This window comes from Rhipicephalus microplus, chromosome 2 (assembly GCF_043290135.1).
Source record: "Rhipicephalus microplus isolate Deutch F79 chromosome 2, USDA_Rmic, whole genome shotgun sequence".
Lineage (NCBI taxonomy): Eukaryota > Metazoa > Arthropoda > Arachnida > Ixodida > Ixodidae > Rhipicephalus > Rhipicephalus microplus.
The window spans coordinates 274804448-274830850 of NC_134701.1; the positions used below are offsets into that span (position 1 = coordinate 274804448).

Below are 26403 nucleotides of genomic sequence, written 5' to 3' on the forward strand. Positions count from 1 at the left end.
TAAAGCTGGCAGCTAACTCTTTTGGACCTGATATCGCTTAACTCTACAAAATGCTAATGCAAGAGAATTGGGCCACTCCAGAGAGAGATGCTCTTTTTGCACAGTCTGTCAGCATTTACAGTGCAGCAACTTAGAAGGGTATACAAGCTGACCGCTGATGCCTGCCAAGATAGCATACTCTCCAGCAATCTTGCCATGCCCTTAGAATCAAAGTTCACAGCGTGCAGCTTCCCTGCATTCCTTCATGCTCGTTCAAGATGGGCGGGATGTTTCTTCGCTGGTTAAGCATTTGACCGCAGGACTAACAAGTGGGGGATGCTATCTCATGCACCCTTAGAGGAATGCAGGTGAGCTGACATGTTTGATCCCTGCTTCAGACGCATTTATCACTCTCGCTCGCACATGTTTAGCTGTGGGTAGAACATACGATGCGCAGGAGGGATGTTATCAATTTGGTCTTTATGAAGAACATGGTGGCATTTCCAATGAACAAAAATAATTGAGAGAGTCCATATTATTGCTAGTGTAATAAGAAGTATTTTCTTAGCCAAATATAATAGCTGCAGATAAGTGACTTGTATGGAATTCATCAGTGCGATAGATCAACTCATGAAATTCAATGTTTCAAAACAACATATGCCAGTATAAAACATTGCCGTAGAGGTGAGATTTTGATTATTTCAAGAGCAGAGATCTTTAAGAAGTTTGTCGTTGTGCCCGGTTGTGTGAACAGCGATTATCACCATCATGAACGGGTATGCGCTTGCTTCGCCCTCCTCTGCTTTGCTCCCACAACACGTGTGTCGATTTTTCCAAGGTGGTATACAAGAACTATGATGCGACTAAAAGTCGCATCATAGTTCGCGACTAAAAGTCACGTAATATTATGAAGCAGCTAATCATGGGTCTGAAATGGTGTGATGCCACGTAACAACTAGTCATGCGACTAAAAATCATGTAATATCACATAAAAACTACTCGCATAACAAAAAATTATGTAACAACATTCTCGTAACTAAAAAATACATAAAAACATGCAAGATCTAGCCACATAACTAAAAATCTTGTAAAGTTTACTAACGTGGCTGAAATCATGAAACATTGCGTAATAGCTATAGTCACATGGCATGTTCCTGCCCTGGGCAGCATAACAGCTGGTCCCTTCACATGTTCTTTCCAAAAACCACGTAACAGCTAACCACAACACTGAAACCACAATATCACGTGACAGGTAGTCATATGACATGTCTGGCCAAGTCTAGCCATACTTAGTACTACGAGCAAAAATTTAAAATCTCTAGCAAAAGCTTGGCGTTACTAGCGAATCTTAGTTGTGTCAAACACTAGCTCTGCTGGTGGCTCCAGCTTTGTGCCATTAGTGCAAGACGTGCAGCTTTTGTTACCATGTAAATTTATCTAATGCGTACAAATGAATTCTCGAATTCTGAAAATGCAGTTGCCGTGGCCAAGAATTTAACCTGCGACCTCATGCTTGGCTTCAGAATGCTGTGGCCATTGTTGCCTGCAGTGGTGGTCAAATTTACCGAGTTTAATGTTGGTAGCACGCCTCACCAAAAAAAAAAAAAAAAACTTACATGAATCCATGAAATCTGTAGATCTTGCAGTTTGGTGGGTCACATTCCACTGTACTTGTAAATGACAGCGGATGAAAGGTATCACTCTGTATCAAAGAAAAGAACCAGTGCATATCAGCAAATGGGCAAATTTCCATAAGCACTAAGATCTATCAAGGTATGAAAGCACACGTCAGTGGGTCTAGAGTTACTATATATGCTAAAGGTAGCATATACAGTAACTCTAAGTGGGTCTCGACAGCATTGCCACTGTGGTCAGAACATGTACTAATTATGGAAGTTTGATTACGTGAACTGGTATACCACATTACGATAAAAAAGAAACAGCAGAGCAAACCGACACAAGAAGACAGAGCGCTCTGTCCTCTTGTGTTGGTCCGCTCAGCCGTTTCTTCTTTACCGTAATGCGCTATACCAGTTCAAGTATGACGAAACAACTCGCCCAGTCTTCAACACTTGTGGCAGTTCCATAAAATTGGAACCTGCAGGTTTCATTTTCAATTATACATCATAAAATGGAAACATGAATGTTCACCGTTGCCGTACTGTTCAGCATAAAGTTCAAGAGTGATAAGATACCCGAAACCCACTAGCTGTGAGAGTGAGGAAAACGGTGCGAGGGTTAGTCAAGAACTGATGCAGGGCAGTTTACGCCCATGCGGTAAGGTCAGAGAGGCAGGGGTGAGTGACCGTCTCCTTCAGGTAGAACGGAAGAGACAGCTGCCCCAGCTCTCTGATGAGTGCATTGAAAAGGCTGGCAAAGCTCAGATGGCATAGTGATTTTGGGTGAGCTGTCTTACCCTGCTGTTTCTTTAAGCATGCATATCACAACATTTTTTAATGTAATTAAGCTCTTGTTCACTCGGGTACAGAAGCCCATAAATCTATGAACCTTGCATTATACAGCTAATTCACCGATATTGACATATGCATGCTTTGCTTATGGGCCAACCCACTAATTTTTATTGATCTTCTCATTACTGCACCATATTTAATGTGTAGTGTTGAAGAGTTGTTTAGTAGAAATACCGGAGTCTGTGTCAGTGGCATCAGCAACATGTTAGGTTGTGTGTGAAAAGTGTGTTGGCCATGAGCGAATATGAGTAGATGCATATCACGATAGGCGCCCGAGGGTGTTTGCACTGCAGCTTTCTTAGTGGCACCGCTTCGGTCTCCAAGAAGCGAAGCAGGGGCAGCCCCAGGATTCTTTTGCTGAGGGGGGGGGGGGGGGGGGAGTACCCACGACAAGTCAGTTTGTTCAGGGGGGCAGGGAGGCTGGGAACATATGCATTGTGTTTTGAAAATGCTTGCTCTTGGGGTGCAAAGGGTGGGGGGGCAGGCTGTGAAGTTTTCCTGAAGTCCGTCGGTTCGCACATCCGTCTGTGCTTCCGTGCGTGCTTTTGTCCGCACGTTCCAGATGAACGGACGGACGGACGGAAGTACGGACCGACTGACGGACGCATGGCCGGGCGGACGGACGCACGGACGGATGGAAGCAAGAACGAACGGCCAGACGGACGCTTCGCCCCACTCATCATCATTCACTCCGTGGATATGCTGTGATTTTTGTGTTCTTCTTGCCTTTCGCGAGTATTTGTGGCATACAACAAAAAGTTTTAATAAACAACTGAGAGAACTTATGGCGAGGATGCTCGGTCGCACACGGACAAAGAAACACAGACACGTATACAGTCCCTACCCGAGCATTTGGTCCATCGATTCTACTTCAATCATGTAATAACTAACCCGACACCAAGCACTGCTAATTCAATAAAGAGTCACAGCTTTGCCGCAAAGGCGAAGCAATGAACGCGATAGCAACAATTTGAAAGGTCACGCGCAAAATGGAAAGCAGATCAAAACGTGCCCCGCGTTTCTCGCGCACAAATTACGCCCGAAACGTACTCACCGGTACGGATGCACGGGAATAAGCGTCTCATTTGTTACTTCGCTGAGTCTGAAAAGCGCGCGCTTTTCGCGAACGGAGACTGCAATGATTGCAGTGACCTTTGTGCGCTCGGTAACTACAGCAGAATCGTTTCACGTAAAGCCCGAGGCCAGCCAAGGCGTACGATCCTCCCCTCCTCGCCACCGCAAGATAAGGGCGCGCGAGGGAGCATAGCTCCCCTTCTCTGAGCCGGGCAAAGTACGCGTAGGAGATTAGAGCGGGCGCTGCTGCGCGATGTGGCGACGTGCGCTCATTGCGCCATCTTTCTGGTAATGCCGGAAACATAGCAGCGGTAAGTGGTAGCTTGCCATTTGAACGACGAAGAACGTTCTCCGGGGTGGCTCAGCGGCTAACGCCTCGCTTTCACGACACAAAAGTCTCACGTCCGATTCCGCGCGCCAGTGCTTTCTTTCTAGATTTTTTTCTTTCTTGCGTTTTCATATATATAGATACGTATACATATACGGTGCATGACATCGACGCCGGCGGCAAAATCCAGCCGAGAGTGTCCATATAATTGCTATCGCAATAATAAACTCAACCAAGTTCAGGCCAGAATATATCCAGATATGTGTTCGGCAGCGATAAGATAGCTACGCGGCTGGGCTCACTTATCTCTCAGTTTAGACAAATATCTCTGCCAATGCGCAATTACAAGCGGAGAAAATACAGTCTCCCCTGAAGCTGAGGTGTGGTACAGAGGCGGCCGCGCTGCGCAGCTCACGACCTTCAAGATCAACCAGGGCCACCCAGCAAGCTATAGTGAGGCGACGCGGGCACAAATTCTGCAGACCTCCTGGGGCCCAGGCCACCGATTTCCCGGAGTTCACAACAATGTTGTTACCGCCGCCACCATCACCGCTGGGACGGGTGAAAGTGACCCTGCGGTATACAAGCTTACGTGCTGGGCGTATCCCCGGACGACCTGCCGCTGCTTGAGGTTCGTCTCGCCGTCCAAGTTGGCTGTCTCGATGTAGCACAACCCTTGGTCGTCGCTCGAACGCAGAACCAGAATGTCCGCCGGGATGACCTCGTTGCAGGACAGGTGGACAATGTCCCCGACACGGACGTGCTTCCACAGAGTCTTCACATAGCGGCCACATTGCCTGCGAACAGGGAGATAATCACATATGAGACACACGCCCGTGGAATGTGCATGTGCACGCTAGAATCGTGTACTATGTTCAATTACAAGACGGTGTCTGCAATAGTCCATGAAAAACGTCGAAGTCCCCGCAGAAAACGCTAACACCGTGCACAATCAAAACCCAAATCATCACAATTGCACGAGCTACAAGATAGTGCATACCGTAGCATACTCACACGTACAAGCTTATTTTCATTCACTTGCAGAGAAAACAGCGGTTCCGTTCAACATCAAGTGAACACCAAAACTTTTTTTTTTTCTGACAGTGACAACTTCATCTCGTGAGGGCAATAAATCATAGTAGGAAAGTATAAAGGCGACACGACATTATAATGAGTCCGGCGAGCTGAGGATTTTTTCTTCTTAATTTTCGAAGAGCGCGCCTCATGGCATAATAATTTAAGAAAAGACTTGCAGCAAGTGCAGATAATCTTCTGCTACTACTGTCGTATTGTCTACTTCCTGAAGTCGTTTATGTAACTGCAGAGGCCACAAGGTCTCAGTAATATATATATATATATATATATATATATATATATATATATATATATATATATATATATATATATATATATATATATATATATATATATATATATATATATATATATATATAAGCGCTCCTTCTGTCTCTTTCCTTGTCCTATGTTTCTAAACACGCTACGTCGATCAACGATCAACGAGGGTCACCCAATCCTCGCCTCGCCCGAAACTGCCGAACTTCTAAAGTTTATTCATTCATTATGCACACCGCACTCTACACAAAACCGGAGGTGCACACAAAAAACCGCGGGCTTATGTCAATATGCGCAGGAAAACAAATATTTTCAAGAATACTCCCAGGACACATTCGCTCAATTTTCTTCAAACCCGTGACGCACTGCGCAAGATCGAAGTCAAGCGAAAAAACGAAACAAACTTGCATGTCGGTAACCGTACAAAACACGCAGGCGTTCGAGAGGTATGCAGTGATGTAATCTTATGTGCTTACTAAACATTTTCCTTTACTATTGTTCGGTATGCCCGCCTTTTCAAGTCTATTTTCTTGAAACGGCCAACGAACACGTCACAGCTCGTTCGCCGCTTTGAGCAACTGTGCCGCGCGGTGGAGAATTTCGCCGCACCTCGCCAGGACGCTGCCAGACCTTCAGCGTGGACGATGTGACTCGCAGATCTGACGTACGAGAAACACCTGTCACCGAGACGATGGCCCGACGAGTGGACCGCTGAAAGCTGACAGTGAATACGACGCGAGAAGGTCAAGTGCACGAGGTCTGCTTGCCGCCGCGGAGAAGTGGGACGCACGTCGCGGCTTCGCCCCGAACGGGCTGTCATGTATCCCAGATAATAAGCGACAAACGAAGGGCGACCGCGCGCACTGAAAGTCGACAAAAGAGTTGTTACGACAGCCGAGGCAGACAGCTCAAGCTTGGAGTGCACAGATGCGAGAACACGACAGGGCGTCTCTCTCTCTCTTTCTATGCGCCTGGAGATGTGCCAGTGTCAGCCCTATACAAAACGTGTTCGAGGAGTCAGGCACCTGTGTTTATGGGCTAACATTCGTCGCCTTTTATATATGGTTGTTAATTCTCTGGGACTGATAAAGCGCAGTAACTTTCAACGATATATCCGTGGCGGAAGTGGCTTCAACATTGCACAACGGCGCCAAGCATTAGAGCAATATGTTGCCTCACGAGCAACATTTATTTATTTAATCTGCCAAGTAATACTGTAGTTAACATAAGGATTCGTAGCACGCTGTAAGCATTTCATCTCTTCTCTCATCGCGACGAACGCACTGTAACCTAAACAGGGAGGGATGGCACAAGGGAAAGAAGTTACGTCCCCTGTGCGTCATGACCGTGCGCGCTTTTTTTTTTTTTTTGATGCGCGACTTACTTTCACTGGGATCACGAGCGAGCGCGCTAGCACGTCGCGCCCTACCGCGGCGGCCCCGGCAACTATGCAGCTCACAATGCTGAAGTCGGGCAACGGCCGTGGACTTGGCGTTTACGGCGCGGTCATTTGAGTTTACAGCATGATTTGTAGAGAGAATAGCGAGCAATTTTTAGCTCGATCAACTAAATTCTAGGCCACGTGCTGCGCTATAACGTTTGGCTCACATGCATTCAGGAGCCTCGTGTGCCGATCAGCAGCGTCTGATTGATTGATTGATTGATATGTGGGGTTTAACGCCCCAAAACCACCATATGATTATGAGAGACGCCGTATAGTGGAGGGCTCCGGAAATTTCGACCACCTGGGGTTTTTTAACGTGCACTCAAATCTGAGCAGACGGGCCTAAAACATTTCCGCCTCCATCGAAAATGCAGCCACCGCAGCCGGGATTCGATCCTGCGACCTGCGGGTCAGCAGCCGAGTACCTTAGCCACTAGACCACTGCGCCGGAGCCCCTTCGACCGTGAACGCGACTCAACATGGTGCTCAGGCAGGCCAAACTAAAACGGTGTATTCTAGATGAATTTATAGCTGGACGACGGACTACGCAAGCATATCGCTGAATCGTTGCTGCAGCGCCTGCATCAAACGGGCCGCAAGCACCTATTTGATATACGAAAATATCTTGAAACACGTACAGCGACAATTTCCTAGAAATAATTATTACAAAATATAACCTTGACATTACAGAGACTGCGCGGACGTGAAGTGTCATCTGTCGAGTTGAGCAAGCATCGGGGCGACTACATATTAGATGAAGTTATAAAGCACTATCCCACGAGCAGACTAGCAAAACAGCACTACAAACGCTTGCCAGCTAGCAATAGTGCCTTAATGAAAAAAAAAAAAAAAAGGATTGTAGCCATGAACGCCGCCACCCAACGTTTATAGCCACTTTAAGAATCTATAAACGTTGGGAACATCTGCGAGTATCCGCGAGCCAGTTAATAAAAAAAGAAAGAAAGAAAAGACGCGTTTTATATACGTATTGCATGCGCACACACACCCTCATGTGTAGAGTTCGGGTCGTCGGGTGGGGCTATTCTTAGAGTTTCAGGACGAAGGAACCCTCGCACTTCAGGTCACGGAGAAAAAAGTTACGAATAACAGGGTGAAAAAAAAAAGGGGGGGGGGGGAGGGCTGCTCGCATTAAGTGTTGCAATGCTGGGTAATATACACCAGAGCTGATGGGCACCTAGCTGGTCTTGGCTTGGCTATAGGCTTTCAGCCTCTCACCTCTTACCTTTCCCGGTCCTTACAACACTACGCTATACACGGCTATGTTTGCTCTCTTCTTTTATCTATCTAGTCTGCGTCTTTCTCTTATTCTCAACGTCGATTTGTTTCTCCGTCTACATCTTTCCGAGTCTACCCTTTCTCTCTCTTTCTAAGTATTTCTCTCTTTTTTTCTCTCTCTAGTCCTTCGATCTCTTCCATTCCTAAACCTGCTCTAAAGCGCCTATAAATCGAATGTGCCACCAGAATTGGGCAAATCACATAACTCGCGACACTCGGCCACAAAAAAATTAACAGGAGAACACACGGGCGGCGAATATCTGCAAGCTTGAGCTTGTCTTTTCAGCCAGCTGCTCAGTGTTTTGGCGGTGGTTGAGCACGTGTCGGTTAGTAATAAGGATTTATATCGGTTAGTAATAATGATTTCTGTCTATACGACACACGGGAAACTTCGACGTCAACAACTCTGCTGTAGTACGCGTTCATCGCTCTCTCTGTGAGCGTAATAGGCGCAGGCTCGCAACGCAAACTTGTTGCTCCAATTTCTGAAATCGACCAGCCTCGCAACGACCGATTCCATTGGGAGCATTCTATTGCAAGCTCTACATATGCTACGCTTTACTATATAGTCAGCCGTCGGTATCTCGTTTCCATCACGCTATTTTCCTTTCACGTTTCGCCCACAAGCACACACATACTTCCCGAACAAGTACACGCCAGAAGGCGCCACTTGGACACGTTCGCGCATCGTTGTCCGCATCGACTAACGCCTCTTTCCTTCTAACCGGTGTAACGCAACGCCAAGGAAAACAAACAAACCCGTCAACTATAGTCCAGTCACTGCAGCTCGTGGAAAGCGTTGTGTATGAATGCATACAGATGAATCGGTTTCAGTGACAACAACCGGAATGACTCGTGCGAGCAGGACAATGTGCTCATCTATACGCGCCGTATTGCCACCTCGAAAGCACATCGCGACGGTATACGTGCGGGCGGCGCCGTAAGTGAGACCTATTCCCGTGCTTCTCATGCGTTCGAAAGTAAACTGCTTCCTCCTCTTTCTCTCGTTCAGCCTGAATAATACCGACCAGCAGCTTCACATCTATGCTGCGTGCGCACACGAACAAACGTATAAATGCTCTTTATGTGCTGCAAGCGTAATACTACATTTATTTATTTATTTATTTATTTATTTATTTATTTATTTATTTATTTAACAATACTGTGGGCCTTCTTCATACCCATACAGGAAGCGGGCATACATCATCACAGGTAACCAAGTAGATACAAAGTTCAGGAAATACAATATTTTGAGGGACGATACGCACAACAGTGAAACACTTACAATGACATTGCCAGTTGTCCGGCAATGCTAGCTTCTTGTCAAGCTAGCGACAACATATTGATATTGATAACATAGAGACGGTTATTCATAATTCACGATAGAGACTGTTATTTCATAATTCGTAATTATATGTATACGCACCTCAATACACAACACACGCGGAACGCTGTCACGCAAATTACAGCAATATGGTCTTAGCATACATACGAATGACGACGACCTGAAGTGCGGCCATTAATCGCGGGAGCAGTGCAGCAGCGCTTTATGCGGACATTTCTATAGTCTTCGCTCAATGTACACTAAAACTCCCGATACAACGCAATAACCTGAAAAGCGCACGATTGCTCACGTATACCGGCTATATACATATAACGAGAATTAGGCTTCGCCGACCTTTATAATGAAGTGACCCGTATAGCGAAGCAATCGTGAATTTCCCAAAGGCGCGTCACTAAGACTGACCCCCAACATGACGCCCAAGAAACCACCATCGCAGTATGGCGGACCGCAAAGTTTGTGGCGTCGCGTTCGCGTAATCAGTACGTCACATCCGAGTACATTCCTTACCGACGCACGGATGCCAGTAACGCTGCGGTCGATTCGTTATCAAAAGGAAACACGTTAGTCGCGACGTGATGATTTGATTGATATGTGGGGTTTAACGTCCCAAAACCACCATACGATTATGAGGGACGCCGTAGTGGAGGACTCCGGAAATTTCGACCACCTGGGGTTCTTTAACGTGCACCCAAATCTGAGCACACGGGCCTACAACATTTCCGCCTCCATCGGATAGTCGCGACGTGATGATGCTATCATTCAAAGCCGCCATTTCGAAGAACCTTACGAATCTGCGTCCATGACGCTGAGCGCAGCACTTCCGACACGGATTCAGGGCGTTTTGTTCCCACGCTTTATTGTGGCAACCATTATTACACTCGTATAATTAAGCCACATACTTTCCACTTTAACTTGACGACATAACTCCGGCGCAGTCGTCTATTGAGCGCCGCGGAGTCGCAGACAAACGACTGTGGCCCCGGCTTTCCGGCAAAGAACATGTCCCATACGGGCGCAAAATTATTGCTTTCAAGGCTTTGTACATAATTAAAGAACGATTCCGCGGCTGAGAATAATTAGATACGTTACAAACTGTCACTAAACGCCCGTGGGCTCCAGATTAGCTTGCAGTAACGCAGTGGATGCATTGTCAGTGTACAAAGAAGACCTCCGAGACTATATACGCACGAAGGTGGCCGAATAGAATTTTGGTCGCGGCCATCGCATTTCGATGAAAGCGAAATGCTAGAAGCATGTGTAACCCCAGGTGGTCCAAATTTCCGGAGCCTCCCACAAAGGCGTCTGTCATAATAATACGGTCGTATTAAAACGTAAACCTCCAATTATTTATTGTGATCCAGATGGTGTGGTTTGTATACTGATGCCATCGTCATATGTATGTGAAATATTTACCGAGTTCTATAACAAATCGGTTTAAGAACGGTCGACGTAATCTGCTTAATGATTTCATATTATAACGGGGTCGGCGCACACTGCAGGCTGCCATCCCGTCAATCGCCAGCAGCACGTTTACGTTTGCACAGTCGTTCGTACGATCTCATCTCTTTCTGGGACAGTAAACAGCGCGAGTATAGAGTTGTCCGTTACTGTTATGGAGCGGAGTAACACTAACAAACACGGTGACTGTAGCAGCAAGCATCGATGCGAGTTAACTAGTTTAACTAATTATAGACTGCGTTGCTGAGATTATAGCGTCAGTTACCATACACGTATGTATACAACGGCCCGTTAATGCATGGATACACGCAGCGCCAGATCACGCCATGCATATATTAAGACTCAGCGCGAGACCGAATTCTCGTTTCGAGTGAACGTTACAAGCTATACAACATTGATGATGATATATGGTGTTTTTTGGCGCAAGGGCCATTTGATGGCCAAAGAGCGCCAGTTCATGGTACAAGGAATGTGGACGATGATTGTGATTAGCGGCTGTATAAGGGCCATGAAATTCATCGCGGCATTCCTATACGACATTCCTATACGACATTCAAGCGGACATTATAGACACGGTGGAACCGTTTTCAAGTTCCAAGGGGCTTAAGCACGATGACAAGACGGGGAAAAGATTATATTGTATGAACAGGAACAACTCAATAACTGTGGCCATGGGGCTGGCGGAGAGCGCGAACAGAACCGCGCACACGCTAAAATTAAGCTATACGCTACACAAAAGGCAGGCAGAGTGACCAGGATACGAAATTATATAGCAGCAGTGGAAGAGAACTGTGAAAAAAAATTAAGGAAAAACAATAAAATTTGCTGCGACGTCGTCGTTCTGATAACTTGTAAGATGACATGCCACGACATTCCTTCCCCCCTTGCCCGCCCGTCTGCATTCTTTGCAAAATTTTAACGGTTCCGCGTCGTCTGCATTGTTTTATCCCGTAATAGTTAGGTGCACGTTCGATTAGTTAAACCCACAAGCAGCAATACGTTTGAGGCACCCATGTAGGCCGACGTATAGCGCGCCTTGCGCTTGCCACGCCATGCAGTGGCCGTTGCGCGGTGAGACAGCGGGGAGACGCCGCGAGAGCAATAATTCACGCTCATATCGGAACGACCGGAGCGTGCGACGCGGCAGAGAGCTCGTAGCACGCCTCGAACGATGTGTACATACATACTATATCGGCCGAGTGGGCGCATTATACTACGAAGGTTGCCGCTTCGCTATATCGATCGGCGGGACGCATGGGCGTTCACCCGCGCTGGCGCAACGACGACGCCGATCGGCGGGGTGGCGCACGCAGGACAATCTACACGAACGAGCCACAAAATAAAAAATTTTACACCCAAAAGGGTGTAAAAAGGGTGCTTTTACAAGAAAGCACCCTTTGCAACACCTTTTAACACCCATAAATAATCGATTGAAAAAAAAGCACCCATTTGTAACACCCTACAGTTTTTTTACATGTACACCCTATTCTAAGGGTGCATGGAAAGGCACCCTTTTTGGAAGGTGCTGAATTAGCACCCTAAGGGTGTCGTCCATGGGACAAGCTCATTTACACCCTTCTGGGTGTAAAAATATTTACTGTGCGCGTTCGTTGCGACTCCCACCTGGTCAGCGCGAACGTTCGCTGCGTATATCGACATAAGGTGAGCTTGGAGGTCGCGGTGTTCAACAAAGTATGGAACTATAGAATACGAGCCTGACATGTCGCCTTAGAAGACGACATTAACGAAGTGCGCGCGGGGCACTGGCGCTGTGGCACGAGCGCGAGCCTGGCGTCGAACGCTGGCCAGGAGTGACTCCAACGCCTGGGCTACGCTTTTGAACTTGTTCACGTTTCCAGTCCTTTAAGAAATCGTCTACAGACGTAACAGCTGTACAGACGTAACAGTTGGCGACGAGGAAGACTGGATCGACTCATCGGCACTCCACCGACGTCAAGGAAATAACATGGCGACGCCCGACTTCGGTCGGCTACCCGAATTCAGCGGCAGCCCCAGCTCCTGGAGATCCTGGTATGGGAGGCTACAGTTCTTCTTCGAGGCTAACGAGATTACGGACGCATCGAAGAAACGTGCTCATCTGCTAACGCTGTGCGGGGAACAGACTTATGACATCGTCTGCGCCCTCGTTCAACCCAAGCAGCCCAACCAAGTGAGCTACGAGGACATAGTCAAGATGCTCAAGGCTCACTTCGATCCACAACCGTCTGAGGTCTTCTGCAGGGCACGATTCCAGCGACGTGACCAAAAGCACGACGAAACGGTCAGTGATTACGTCACGGCGCTCAAAAAGCTAGCAGCAGATTGCAATTTCGGGACAAGCGCAGACACTGCAGCGAATCCGACAATGCTGCCTATGGACGTCATGCTGCGTGATCGTTTCGTTTGCGGTCTTCGGAACGAGCAGGTCCAGCAACGGCTCTTCGCAGAAAAGGACTTGACGTTCAAGAAAGCTTTCGACCTTGCACTGCGAGCTGAAAACGCCATCGAAGACCAGAAACGCGTGAAAACCGAATTTAAAGAGTTTCACGAATCCTGCATAAGCACATGCAAGATAGACAACCAAGGTCACTCTAGTGCCTCTGCCCAAAAGAAGAAACAACGCTGTTGGCGTTGTAACGCGCTACATAATCCGGACACTTGCAAGTTCCAGACAGTCTCCTGCAACTACTGCAAGAAACGCGGACACATTGAAAAAGCCTGTCTGAAAAAGCGGAAAGAAGCAAAAACGAGCAACAGCATCGAATATCCCCAACAAGGAACTTCGACAGCTGCCTCAGCACCAGTGTCGACTCAGCAGGACTCATCAGACGTGGCCCTTTACGAGCTCAACACCGTAACCAACGCGTTCAGCACACAGAAGGTCATGACTCGGCTACGCGTACATGGCAAGTTCTTGGATTTTGAAGTCGACTCGGGTGCAGCCTGCACACTCATCAGTGAGGTCACGTTCAAAGCTACGTGGACAGATGATCGACCACGGCTTCAGACCGACAACATGCTCCTACGCACATGGTCAGGACAGTCTCTTCGAGTTCTCGGATGTGCAACGGTGATTGTTACGCACGGAAACAAAACCATGACACTACCACTTGTTGTCATCAAGGGAGCAGGTTGTAACCTCCTTGGACGAAACTGGTTTCCTCACCTGGGTATACAGATCACGGGCATCAATGATGTATCCGGCGATGAACTTGTTTCGAAGCTTCTCGACAAGTACCAATCTGTATTCGACGAGGACATATCAGGACACATCGGTCCAGCGGTACAACTAGACCTCGTGGAAGGAGCGAAACCAAAGTTCCTAAAAGCACGGCCGGTTCCTTTCGCGCTCCGGTCAGCTGTAGAAGCAGAATTGGATCGACTGCAAAGTCAAGGCATAATCGAGCCAGCACAGCATTCGGATTGGGCAACGCCTCTCGTACTGGTTCGAAAGAAGAATGGCTCGTTGCGAATATGCGGCGACTACCGTTGCACAGTGAACCAGGTATCAAAGAAGGCAGACTACCCACTTCCCTCAACTGATGAAATGCTCAGCCACTTGAGGGGAGGCAAGGTCTTCAGCACCCTGGATTTAGCACAAGCGTACCAGCAACTTCACGTGACGCCAGAGACAGCAGAGATATTGACCCTGAACACGCTGAAGGGACTATACAGGGTCAAGAGATTGCCTTTCGGAATTTCTGCAGCCCCAGCCATTTTTCAACGTTTTATGGAGACAATGCTGTCAGGCATCACAGGCGTGTGCGCATACCTAGATGACGTGATCATCAGTGGGAAAGACGCCACGGAACACGCCGAGAGACTGGAAGAAGTGCTGAAGAGGCTACGAAACTACAATCTGCGCCTCGGAAAAAACAAGTGCTGCTTTGCGGTGCGACAAGTTTTCTTTCTGGGACACCGAATCGACGAGACAGGCGTCCACACAAACGAAGAGAAAGTTCGAGCCATAACGGACGCTCCAGCACCAAACTGCAAACAAGCGCTTCAATCATTTCTCGGAATGCTGGCTTTCTACGACAGATTCTTGAAGAACAGGGCAACAGTTGCCAGCTGCCTATACCAGCTTCTTCAGAAGGACGCCACGTGGAGATGGGAGACAAAGCATCAAGAAGCCTTTGACAAGCTTAAGGCATTGCTGCTCAGTCAGACCGTACTGGCACACTACGACGAACAGAAGGAGCTTCTTGTCTCTTGTGATGCTTCACCATATGGCATAGGAGCTGTTCTGTCTCAACGTGATGACCAGAATAGAGAGGCGCCAATCGCTTTTGCATCTCGGACGCTAGGGCCGGCAGAACGCAAATATGCTCAATTGGACAGAGAAGGCCTTGCTGTGGTGTTTGCAGCCCACAAGTTCCACAAGTATATTGCGGGAAGAAAGGTGACTTTCGTCACTGACCACCAACCACTGCTCGGCATACTGGGTCCACAAAAGCCAACGGCTCAAGTCCTTTCTCCACGGATGACCAGATGGTGCATCAAGTTATCGGCGTATGACTACAGCATAATCTACAGGCGTGGCAAGAACCATCAAAACGCGGATGCGTTGAGCCGTTTGCCATTACAAGAACGTCTCGATGAACCCTGGCCTCCAGGTGACGTACTATTGTTCGAAGCGTTATCGAGACCTCCGTTGACTGCTGCCGAGATAGCACGCCTGACACAACAAGACAGCATCATGCAGAGGTTGTACAAGGCAGTGCAGGATGGTACAGTGGAGAAACTCACTGGAGATGAGTTTGCTCCTTACCGACGACGAGCGACCGCACTAGCACTACAGCGCGAGTGCATCACACTTGGATCCCGAGTGATCATACCGAGCTCAGCACGATCCCGTGTTCTGGCACTTCTGCATGCGGGTCACAGAGGCATGGTAGCCATGAAGAAGTGCGCAAGGAGCTACGTATGGTGGCCCGGAATGGACAAGGTGATCGAGGAAACGGTGCGACAGTGCCGTGAATGCCAAGCAACGCAAAAGAGCCCACCCAAAGCTCCTATTCCTACGTGGGACCGTCCCCAGACAGCATGGAACACGGTGCACGTTGACTTCGCGGGGCCACTACTCGGACGCACCTACTTAGTTGTTGTGGACGCATACACAAAGTGGGTGGAAGTCCGGCACGTGACACAAGCAACATCCGCGGCTGTAATCGACGTGCTCCGAAGCCTCTTTGCAACGTTCGGCATTCCCCGAAAGGTCATCTCCGACAACGGAAAAGCATTCATCTCCAACGAGATCAAGCAGTTCTATGCGTCGAACGGCATACAGGCTGCAACCTCACCAGCATATCATCCGGCAACAAACGGCCAGGCAGAACGCTATGTGGCGGAGCTGAAAAGAGCGCTTTTGAAAGATGCAGACAAGTCCATACAGTGCCGACTTGCAAGATTTCTGTATCGGCAGCACACGACAATACACACTACCACAGGTATGACACCGGCGAGAGCGATGTTCGGACGAGAATTGCTCTGCCCTCTCGATCTTCTTAAGCGGGAGACGGATAAGCGAAGTCCTGAGAGCCAGGAGGCATTGCAAAAATCACGCCGCTTCGCTATAGGGGATAGAGTGCTTATCCGGCAGTTTTTGAAAAAGCCAGATTGGATTGAAGGCGAAATACTGCGCCGCGTCGGACCACGATCCTGGCTTGTAAAAAGCGACCAAGGAAAGGTTCGGCGTCACCTCAATCACATGAGGAAAACGAGTCAGACCAGACAAACAACCCAATCGCGGACAGATTGGAGCGCAGCTGACGATCTCTTGGACGCAACGCCAGAAGAGACGCCATCGAGCTCAGCTGCTCAACCGCCTGAATCGCCCGAGATGCAAGATCACACTCCCTCGCAACCGTCGACGTCACAGGCAGTGGCCACTCGGCAACTGCGACCACCAGAGGTTAGGCGACCTCCAGACCGCTATGGAGACTTCGTCTAAGGGAGGAAGAGTGACATGTCGCCTTAGAAGACGACATTAACGAAGTGCGCGCGGGGCACTGGCGCTGTGGCGCGAGCCTGGCGTCGAACGCTGGCCAGGAGTGACTCCAACGCCTGGGCTACGCTTTTGAACTTGTTCACGTTTCCAGTCCTTTAAGAAATCGTCTACAGACGTAACAGCTGTACAGACGTAACAGACGTATATCGACATAAGGTGAGCTTGGAGGTCGCGGTGTTCAACAAAGTATGGAACTATAGAATACGAGCCCATTATGTATACCAACCTATTTCAATGTATATACTTTTCCCCCAGCATTTTTTCGCACAAAAAACGAAATACAAATTAAAGAAACTGCTACGGCGTATCTGTCTACAATTGTAATGCATGTCGTGCGTTATTTCACATACACTCATTCGCAAGCATGATGCTGCACAATTATCCAGTGTGTTACTTTGCTTAAGAAGCATTTGCTCTAATTCTTTCTTTTTTTTTTTCCTTTACACCTTTTCACTTTCAATTGCTGTAACTATTGTATAATGCTTGTAACTATTGCTTATATGCCCCGTTGTTTCTAATCTCATATGCACGTTGTTTTTGTCCTATCATCCCTCTTAGGACAATCTTGTAACGCGTCCGGTTTGTTTTGCTGTCTGCCAGGCTCTGCCACTCAAGCCACCGATTGGCTTTGGCAGGCCTCATGTACTGTTTTATTTGAAGAAATAAAAGGTATTATTATTATCATTATTATGATTATTATAATCGCGAAGCGTTGACGAGGGGTCGAGCGACAGATGAACTAAGTAAAAAAGTTCGCTCGCGCTTGCACAACCTAAACCGAGAAGATATAATGATAGCTGTAGGTGTGAAGCGCTTTATTACGTACAGAACGAACGTAGCGAGGTCGACAACCATGGTCTGCGATGTTTGCGCTCCGTAAATGCAAGAACGAACGATCACGTATACGTTTTGTTACTCCACGTCACAGCCGCTCTGTGTCACAACACTCTCTTGTCGCTCTTGCTTTTTTGTTTTGTTTTTATTAAGCAGAGTGGCGCTTTTGCTTCTCAAATAATTGCGAACTCATAAGTGAACACACACACACACACACACACACACACACACACACGCACGCACACACACACACACACACACACACACACACACACACACACACACACACACACACACACACACACACACACACACACACACACACACACACACAGCAGTCTTCGTATACGGTGGCATTGGCAGGACCCCGCAGAAATACAGAAAAGATGGTATTTGTGTCCCTTCCAGTCCCTCTTAAATTGCGGTCTCTGTGTGGTCAGATATGGTCGAAGCATACACCGCCTACTGCCTCGGCGACTTCAGAAGTTTAGTCACACCAGTGTGTCGGTCACGAATGTGACGTCAGTCGTTTAAGAGTGCAAGCCTATAGATGCTCGTATTTATCCGCTTTGCGGAAGAAATGCCACGGCTGCCTCCTAAAGTCCACTAAGGTTCATATTAACACCAACCATGGCGACGGCCGAAGCCTCGAAGAATATTTCGAAAGAGTCAATATAAATGGCAAAATTGTATCAGTAAATAGCCCCCTCACCTCTTTGTCCTTTTCTTTTCCAATAGAAGAAAATATCGAACCTGTATGTACCCTTACATTGAAACGGCACTCCGTTTTGGTGAAGGTCGTTGTTATCTCGGTATGGAAATTTTCTCTTATCTTTGGACTACGACCCTACGAATTGACAATCTGTGTACGGACAACTCACCGATAAGTTTCCTACGGGCTTTCTTCTATTGTCTGTTCAGGCAAGATAATTGAGTCACAGAGAGATATATAGATTTAGAATTGTCCAGTACATATATAGTCTGCGAACAAAAGAAGCTGATCTAGAACAACATGGATCTTTACGCAATCAAAACTCTCTTTTAAGTCCTCCATGCAAAGACTTCCAAACGCGCTGCTCATGAACACAAACAGCAGCACACTCGAGAGAATATACCTAACATTTTTAGTGCATCGTGCGAGCGTTCAGTCCGGGGCATGGTAGCCCATAATATACACGCTAAAAATAACGAGATTTCCTGCGTGTTGTGCAAGTGCAGAGAGCACACTCTTGCGCGAACGCCATCTGTTACGCTGTCTGCTTAGAGATGCACATGTACACGCACTGTAAGCCTTAACTCATACACTCGGAAGGCCGGTGAGACGTACACTGATATTCGTATCGCTTATCTCGTTGCTTCTCGCTGAAATTATAGTCTTCTATATACAACTCAAGAAAAAGTGTCGGCTTCGGCCACACTCATCGCTTTCAGTCCCACAGAGAACTTGCATGAATACTCCGTCCAATAACACTTACTAATTTGTGTGACGTCAAGCAGTTCTCGAATGTTTTCGGATAGCACTGAATTTTCGATGCAGACACATGTGAGCGTCGCTAGTTTGAGGCCGAATGAAGGAAGGGACTTTTCGACGGCCCGTGCATTTGTTTTGTCACAATTCTAACGAACACCAAGGAGCGTTGATTGTACCGCTTTTAAGAGTATTGTAATACTTGCGATATGGACCAGAAAAAAATAACGTGGCCGAAAAGAGAACTTGCCGCTAGCAAGTCGCCGCCGCCGAAGGTCGCAGGTTCGCTCCCATGCCAACGGCAGGCTGTCTGTCCAGCTAACTTTATGCCACCTATATTGAGTGGCGGGTGATGCGAGTTTTGTCTGACGCTTATGTGCAGGTTACCTGTAAATGTTAGTGGAGCTTTTATATCTGCGGGGTCCTTATGAACGCACGTAATGTCCTTGGGGAGACGGACGTGCGACAGCTAATCTTGCAACCCACATTGTCTTGCGTATTGCTCGAATGCCGCTGACGCTATCGCTACGATCGGCTATTCTCATTGGCGGATGACTAGAGGAAAAAAAAAAGGACTCGGCCTATATGAACCGTTGTGTCTCGATTTGCCTATAGGCTTCGACGATAATATGTGCGCTGTTTTTAGTGGCTCTCTATTGGAAAGAGATGGGGTGATTAGTCCCCTAGCAATGTTCCAGCATCTCAAGCTGGCTATATAAAGTAGCAAGCATGGCCTATTGGCGTAGGTTAAAGGTAATTGTTTGAAACAGCATGACCAAAAGAGTGACAATGTTGGGTTGAGAGGTGAAGAGGTAGCCGCCGAAGCAAGGCTACTATCCCACCCCCGCCTCGGTTTAGTTTCCATTTCTTTCTTTTGCGTTTCTTTCTACATTTTTAAGAAGCAAAATAAAGCACATGCCAATTTGGTTTTCTACACCTGACGCTTTTGGTTTTTGGCAAGTGAGCGTGTGTATTTTATGTGTGATCCTGCGGCTGCAATGACCCTTAGTAAACAACATAGCAGCGCCTGCTTCGCCTGAGAGGATCCACTCTATATATCGACGAGGGTCATTAAAACTTTGCTGTTAATTTACGTCAACTCATCGTGCTCTTTCGAAATTACAGGCGTTGTCGGATCCGCGGTGCCCCGTCTCTGCAGACGTAAACACGTTACCGCTGAAACAGTTTTTTGTTTGTCGTTGCCACCGCCTCCTTCCGTCCCCCCACGTACGCACATGCACATGCTCACACTTTTTTTTCCCGCTTGTTGAAAAGACAAAGAGAAGACGAATTAAAGGCATAGTGGGCAAGCGTCCGCATAGGCGGTACGGTGGTTACTGTGCTGGACTGCTCACACCGAAGGTGGCGGGTTCGATTCCTGCCGGGGTGGTCGTATTCTGATTTTCCGGAGCCGTCCATTATGGCTTCCCTGGTAGTCATATGACAATTGAGAAGCGTGTGATATTGAGCGTTTTTTTTAATACTATGAATCTGTATGGCAGTTTTCGTACGCAAAACCCCGCATGAACACGGGTGGGCTATAGACTGCACATGCGAGCACGTCCAGTCTATAGCCCACCCGTGTCCATTTTAGTAACCCGGCCGTTTCCCGGCCGTGTAGCGTAAGCCCGGTCGTGGCCAGTGGTAGGCGCCGTCGCGACATACAGAGGGCGCTTGTAGCGACGTGCCGGTCTTTGGTCATTGGCTCTACATGAACTGCGCTGCCTCCTAGCACAGCGCGTCGGGGATGTTCTTCCCGAGTAGGATGCGGTGGCAAGCTTTGGGCTGGGCGGAGCCCGAGCGCCACTACAAGTGCCCCAGCATGTCGACGGCGCGTATACCGCTGCTTACAAACAGCGAAGCGTGCTCTTCGGTCGCGTGCGACTTCCGCTTTCACTCGCGCCGTATCGCTCCCACTTCCGGGTCAATAAAATGGTCGGAAGATTGCGCGTGATGGCGTGCCAGAGAAGCTGCAGCGTGACCCATTCCGACGGCGCACACGTTGAGGTTCCCGATGCGCGCCGGTGGGCTCCGAAATGCGGCCATCGGCGTGACGACGGTCGCGCAGGTCGAGCTCGTGTGTAATCTTCGATGGCGGCTGCATGCTGACGCGCTGAAATGACGGAGAAGCGCGTTTGGAATCTAACCAAACATTGAATGCATGCAAGACATTTATAAGGTGATAGAAGAAAATAAGGGCAAGAAGAAGTGAAAAATGGGCTCGCAGGAAACAAGAGACCCATCAAAATGCGTAGCCCTTTGAAACGCGCCACCGCCATTTGAGCGTACTGCGCAACTTAAAATCGCGTATACTTTTGGGCATGTTCGTATTTCGTCTTAAGCATTTATAGCGCACAACACAAAACGAGAAGCGTTAGTGCAGTCTCGTCTTGGGCAGTGTTCGTCATTTAGTACTCGTCTTGCTTGCGTAAGTTTGACGTCAGTATATATAATTCCTTGCAAGACAGATATGACGGAGAAAGTCACACTAATGATTGCGTCACGCAGTCGGGAACAATTGTTTGTCGAGAGTTCCGAGAGAATGGAAACTGTTGATGGTAGAAGGCCCGCGCTTAATTCCTTCGCCCTGCCGTCCTCTTCGTGCAACCTGCGAGAAATCGCTGCGTACTGTTCTTTCCGGCTAGGCGGGTCCGCAATAACGTTTCCTCCTCCTTCTCGCAGCGACGAAGCGGTGAGAAAGGGGCCCGTCCGTCCTCCTTCAAAAAACCGTGCACGCTGTTTAAAATAATGGAGGGCCGGTAATTGTATACGGTGCGTGCAGCCTTCTCATTTGCCTCTGTAGCGGGCTGACAATTCAGTCACGATTCCATTCCGCGTACATGCGCAATAGAATGCTCAAACTTGAGCGTATAGCTTTTGCTCGCGTGTGCGACATTCTTTCGCACTTATTTTCATTAGTCTTGACGTGGTTACCCAGAAGGGTAATTATACGTAAGGAAATGTTGAGAGGACGAGACACTGACACAGGCGACATTTTTCTTTATTTTTTTGTGCTTGAGAGCGCGTTTGGATTGCTCATCCTATACTTTCCCATTGTCTTCGTTCAGCTGACTGCGCGAAGATGGATTGCAAGTGTTCAGTATCCCGTCTGAACTGCTGGCTGTATCATTATACAAGCCCTCTTCAACATGAGATACTTCTTTTTCCATCTCTCTCTCTCTCTCTTGTTTCTGTCTTTCCCTAATTATACTGAAAAAGAAGACGAAACGGCCATAGCAAGTTCTAATAATTGCAAGGAAATTTGCCCGCCCGTTAATGATTATGGTGGCATGAGCGTTGGGGGGGGGGGGGGGGGGAAGGGGCACTCGCCTTTCGAGCCACAGTAACACTTGCTCCCCACCAAAGCTATACCAACTATCTTCCCTCCTTCATCAGCGTTGCCCCGTTAATTTGCACTTCTTTGCACTCCTCCCCCCCCCCCCAAAAAAAAAAAAAAAAAATCTCCCGACACTCGTGAATGATTGTAGCGACAACGACGACAGCGAAATGGTATTCGCGTGTAAGTCCTCGCCGTACACGACAGCCGTAACCCCTTGCCCCTGGCGCACGATTTTCCATGTATGCAACCCGAATCTCCACTTGGGACTATGTGGGCATTGTTTAGCATTGTTTACGTTGCACGCATCGCATGTTTCCTTGATAAATACTGATTGTGTGCGTGTGTGTGTGTGAGAGAGAGAGATAGAGAGAGAGAGAGAGAGAGAGAGAGAGAGAGAGAGAGAGAGAGAGAGAGAGAGAGGGAGAGAGAGGGACTCCTAAGTGTAGTGTTGTAATTGGCTAGGCGAGCCACAGACGGCGTTCGACTTTCGACGGCGCTATCATATTCCACGCGCCACTAGACCACGGTTACCAAACACACGATGAGTCGCATCTGGAAAATTGCGCCAGTGATCCGTAGCGGCTTACTGGCGCCACGCAGCTTTCACTTGACGATGCATGAACAAGTGTTTCCGAGGGCCCGACGCGTTCGTGCACAGAGCCTCGCATATAGGTAGGTAGGCGAACGTGCTTTCGGAGTAAACCGACGCGTTTGCTGACTTGGATCCGGCGCCGTCGTATAGTGCGCGCGAATGCGTTCGAGCAAACAGCCGTTGTTCAGAGTGGCACGTAAACTGTCGACGTGCATCTGCCCCAGTCAAAGTGCAGTCCTGTGAGGAGAACCTGCCGAACACTGTATATTCATACTGTGAGCCACCCCTGCACGAGTTATTCAACTTGAAAACCTTTCTTTTGCTCTGCTGGGTTGCTAATGGGCTGCCTTAGATTGAGCGATCAAAGTTCAAAAGACAACAGCTGTCCGTGTCTCTCTGTAATCTGACCTCGTTGGTGAACAGTCGGTTATACTCAAGCATGACCACGTCGACAATTATAACGTCACTCTAGCCTCTGCAGGTTGTATAACATTACAATAATGGTAATTGGTGGGTGCGAAACCGTGACCGAAATCGAGAGGCGCAACAGCGGATGTCTCCGGAAATTTCGATCACCTGGGTTTTTTTTCTAAGATGCACCTAAATTGAAGTATACTCCGGCCTACAGCATTTTGGCCTCCTCCGAAAATGCGGGCGGGATTCCATCCCGCGACATTCGGCTCGGCTGTCGAGCACCATATAGGCACTACTAGAACCCCCCTAGTGGTTGTGTACAACATTACAGTTCACTGCAATCTAATTAGGTCATTGTTTGAGCGAATAGCCCCACGCGTGCGCTCGTAATAGTTCTCAGAACAAGTCGAGCTGGACAGTCATACGGTGGTTCTTGTAGAGGACGCCACCTGTTGCTTCTAGTAACTGGGAGGTGGCGCCCTCACTCTGTGTAAAGGGCATCGGTGGGCATTAAACGGGGCTTTTGGCTGTTTGTGAACTACGCGTTGTCGGGTCATTCTTCGCGGGCTTCAAGCCCACTTTGGGCTCCGCTAGCGGCGTCCGCGCTACCCGGGCACGTCACTACAGTTCTCTCCTTTCACCGGGCTATACGCATATCGCAAACGAGCGGACGCTCAACTCGCCTGGAGGGAAAACGCGCTTTGTGTGTTGCAACGTCGCGTGAAACCACGGAGGTTCGCGGCGGCGACGCTGTGTGATTGCGCGCGCGGCTAGATGGCAGCAGTAGCAGCGAAACATTGATTCATTCGCAAGCTTGCCGGGGCGTACACCACCCCCCCTTGCCGTGGTATTACGTAATCAGACCGGTGCTTTTTTTTTTCGGGTTGTTTGCTTTGGTTTTTTTTATTGATCCGCTGTGCTAACTACCCTGCAGCTGATGCGCGTGCGAAATATACAGCTCAAGGCAAAATTACGAAGTCTGACTCTCCTTTGGGAAGGCGCACCTCGAGGGCATTCGATGCTGCACTTTTACGGCGAAGCTGCAGTGTGATACTGTGCCTTGAATCGTCGTCGTCGTCGTCGTAGTAGTAGTAGTAGTAGTAGTAGTAGTAGTAGTAGTAGTAGTAGTAGTAGTAGTAGTAGTAGTAGTAGTCACGCAGGTCACATGATCAAGGAGTTGGGATGAGTAAATAAATAAAGCGAAATGATTATGTTACTGGCCTTTTTTTAAACAAATAAAACGAAATCATGATGATGATGATGATGACTAGAGGCGCACTTACCACACCGCGCATGTGACCTCGCTAGACAATTACATACACTCACATGCCTGCAGCTGCGATGTCCCACGGTTTTAACGGCTTTACTATTCTATACTTGAACTGGCTGAATTGTTACAATGTCGCCAAACTTGGTACTGAGCCTTTACGTTATAGAAACCGAAACTATGTCACGGCGGAAGAACATATGCTCTTTCAAATGTGCGTGACATATGTTGTATACAATTTCGTAAAGTAATAAAAATGCAGTAATGTATAGTAAAATATATACTTAGCCCTTGAAAATACTGAATGCATCCATGACTGCATCATATTGAATGCATCCATGACTTCAAAATTCGTTTGTGTGCTCTAAGCGTGTCAGAGCAAGAAAGTTTCACGCTGGATCCAGGTTGTGGGACATACAGCAGGTGCAACGCTTTGGAAGCGAGACTTCTTGCACTTAGATGCGTTCGCAACAAGCTATATATATTTTAAGGATATTACCATCCCTTTTGTTATATAATGTTTCATTCGCGTTGAGTGATAAATATGAGCTTTGTGCATTAAATGTAATCAAACCGCGTTGTACGTGGCAGTCAATAAGTTGTGCTAGAACGCTCAACGTCTTTGTTTGTTCGTTTATATATATATATATATATATATATATATATATATATATATATATATATATATATATATATATATATATATATATATATATATATATATATATATATGTGTGTGTGTGTGTGTGTGTGTGTGTGTGTGTGTGTGTGCGTGCGCGCGCGCGCGCGCGTAAACCCATTACAATACTCGCGGACTTAGACATATTGCTGTTCGTGCTTCTTGCATATAGCTTCCTAAACGTTGCACATCATGCATGTGCGAAATGGGATATGGCATTTCAAGAGAGGGCGCGCCTCAGCACGGCGGCTTAAAGTTCCTCAGGGACTTTACTGCGGCTCACACAAAACGAGGTCCGCTATAGGCTACAACAACAACAACAACAACAACAACAACAACAACAACAACAACAACAACAACAACAACAACAACAACAACAACATCAACAACAATAATAATAATAATCTGGCACGTAAAATCATCAAATGTCCAGATTGTGCTTCTTACTATTAATAATATAATAATATGTACCTGCGCGAACAGCGTCTGCGACAACCTGTTTACCGAGACGCGCAACGCGGCTGCAATGCAAATATTGTTTGCGCGCCTATAAATAGCCGCGCACGCTTTCATTCGTTGTCCCGTGCAGCGCGCGAGGGAGGTGGTGTCGTGTCGATAGAGAAGTGTTGCGCGTGCATGCAATGCAAGCACCGCGTCACGCTGCGGCTGCGATTGTTGCAGGCTATGCGTAGTCTGCAAGACGTCTAGACGCCAACGTCTCTTGCTCTCGAATTTCGGCCATTCTCATATCGCGAACTGTGTAAATATACATATGTACACCCTTGAAACTTTTTAACAATGTCGCGCGAGTGTCGATCCCACGATACGGCAGCTTCTACGATCGGCTACACTGTAGAGGGAAAAAAAAAATGAAAGCTCCGCCCACAACACAATGGCGCGCTCGTCCTTCGCTTGTGAAAGACAGTCGTGCATGCATGCTTGTTACCGCTGGAACAGCAAGTTATTTTTTCTCGCATTATGTAAATACAATGACTGATTGATATATGGGGCTTAACGTCCCAAAATCATCATATGATTATGAGAGACGCTG

The 26403-nt window shown here is 47.8% G+C and overlaps 1 protein-coding gene across 1 annotated transcript in view; it reads right to left on the reverse strand.

The window, feature by feature from the left end:
• LOC119178873 (phospholipid-transporting ATPase VA-like) overlaps positions 1 to 26403 on the reverse strand; it is a 159348-nt gene that overhangs the window by 28634 nt on the left and 104311 nt on the right. The window contains exons 3-4 of the mRNA XM_037430072.2: positions 4445 to 4649; positions 1596 to 1681 (exon numbers count right to left, since the gene is read on the reverse strand). Of these exons, the coding sequence (XP_037285969.2) occupies positions 1596 to 1681; positions 4445 to 4649 (291 nt within the window). The remainder of the gene's footprint in view (positions 1 to 1595; positions 1682 to 4444; positions 4650 to 26403) is intronic.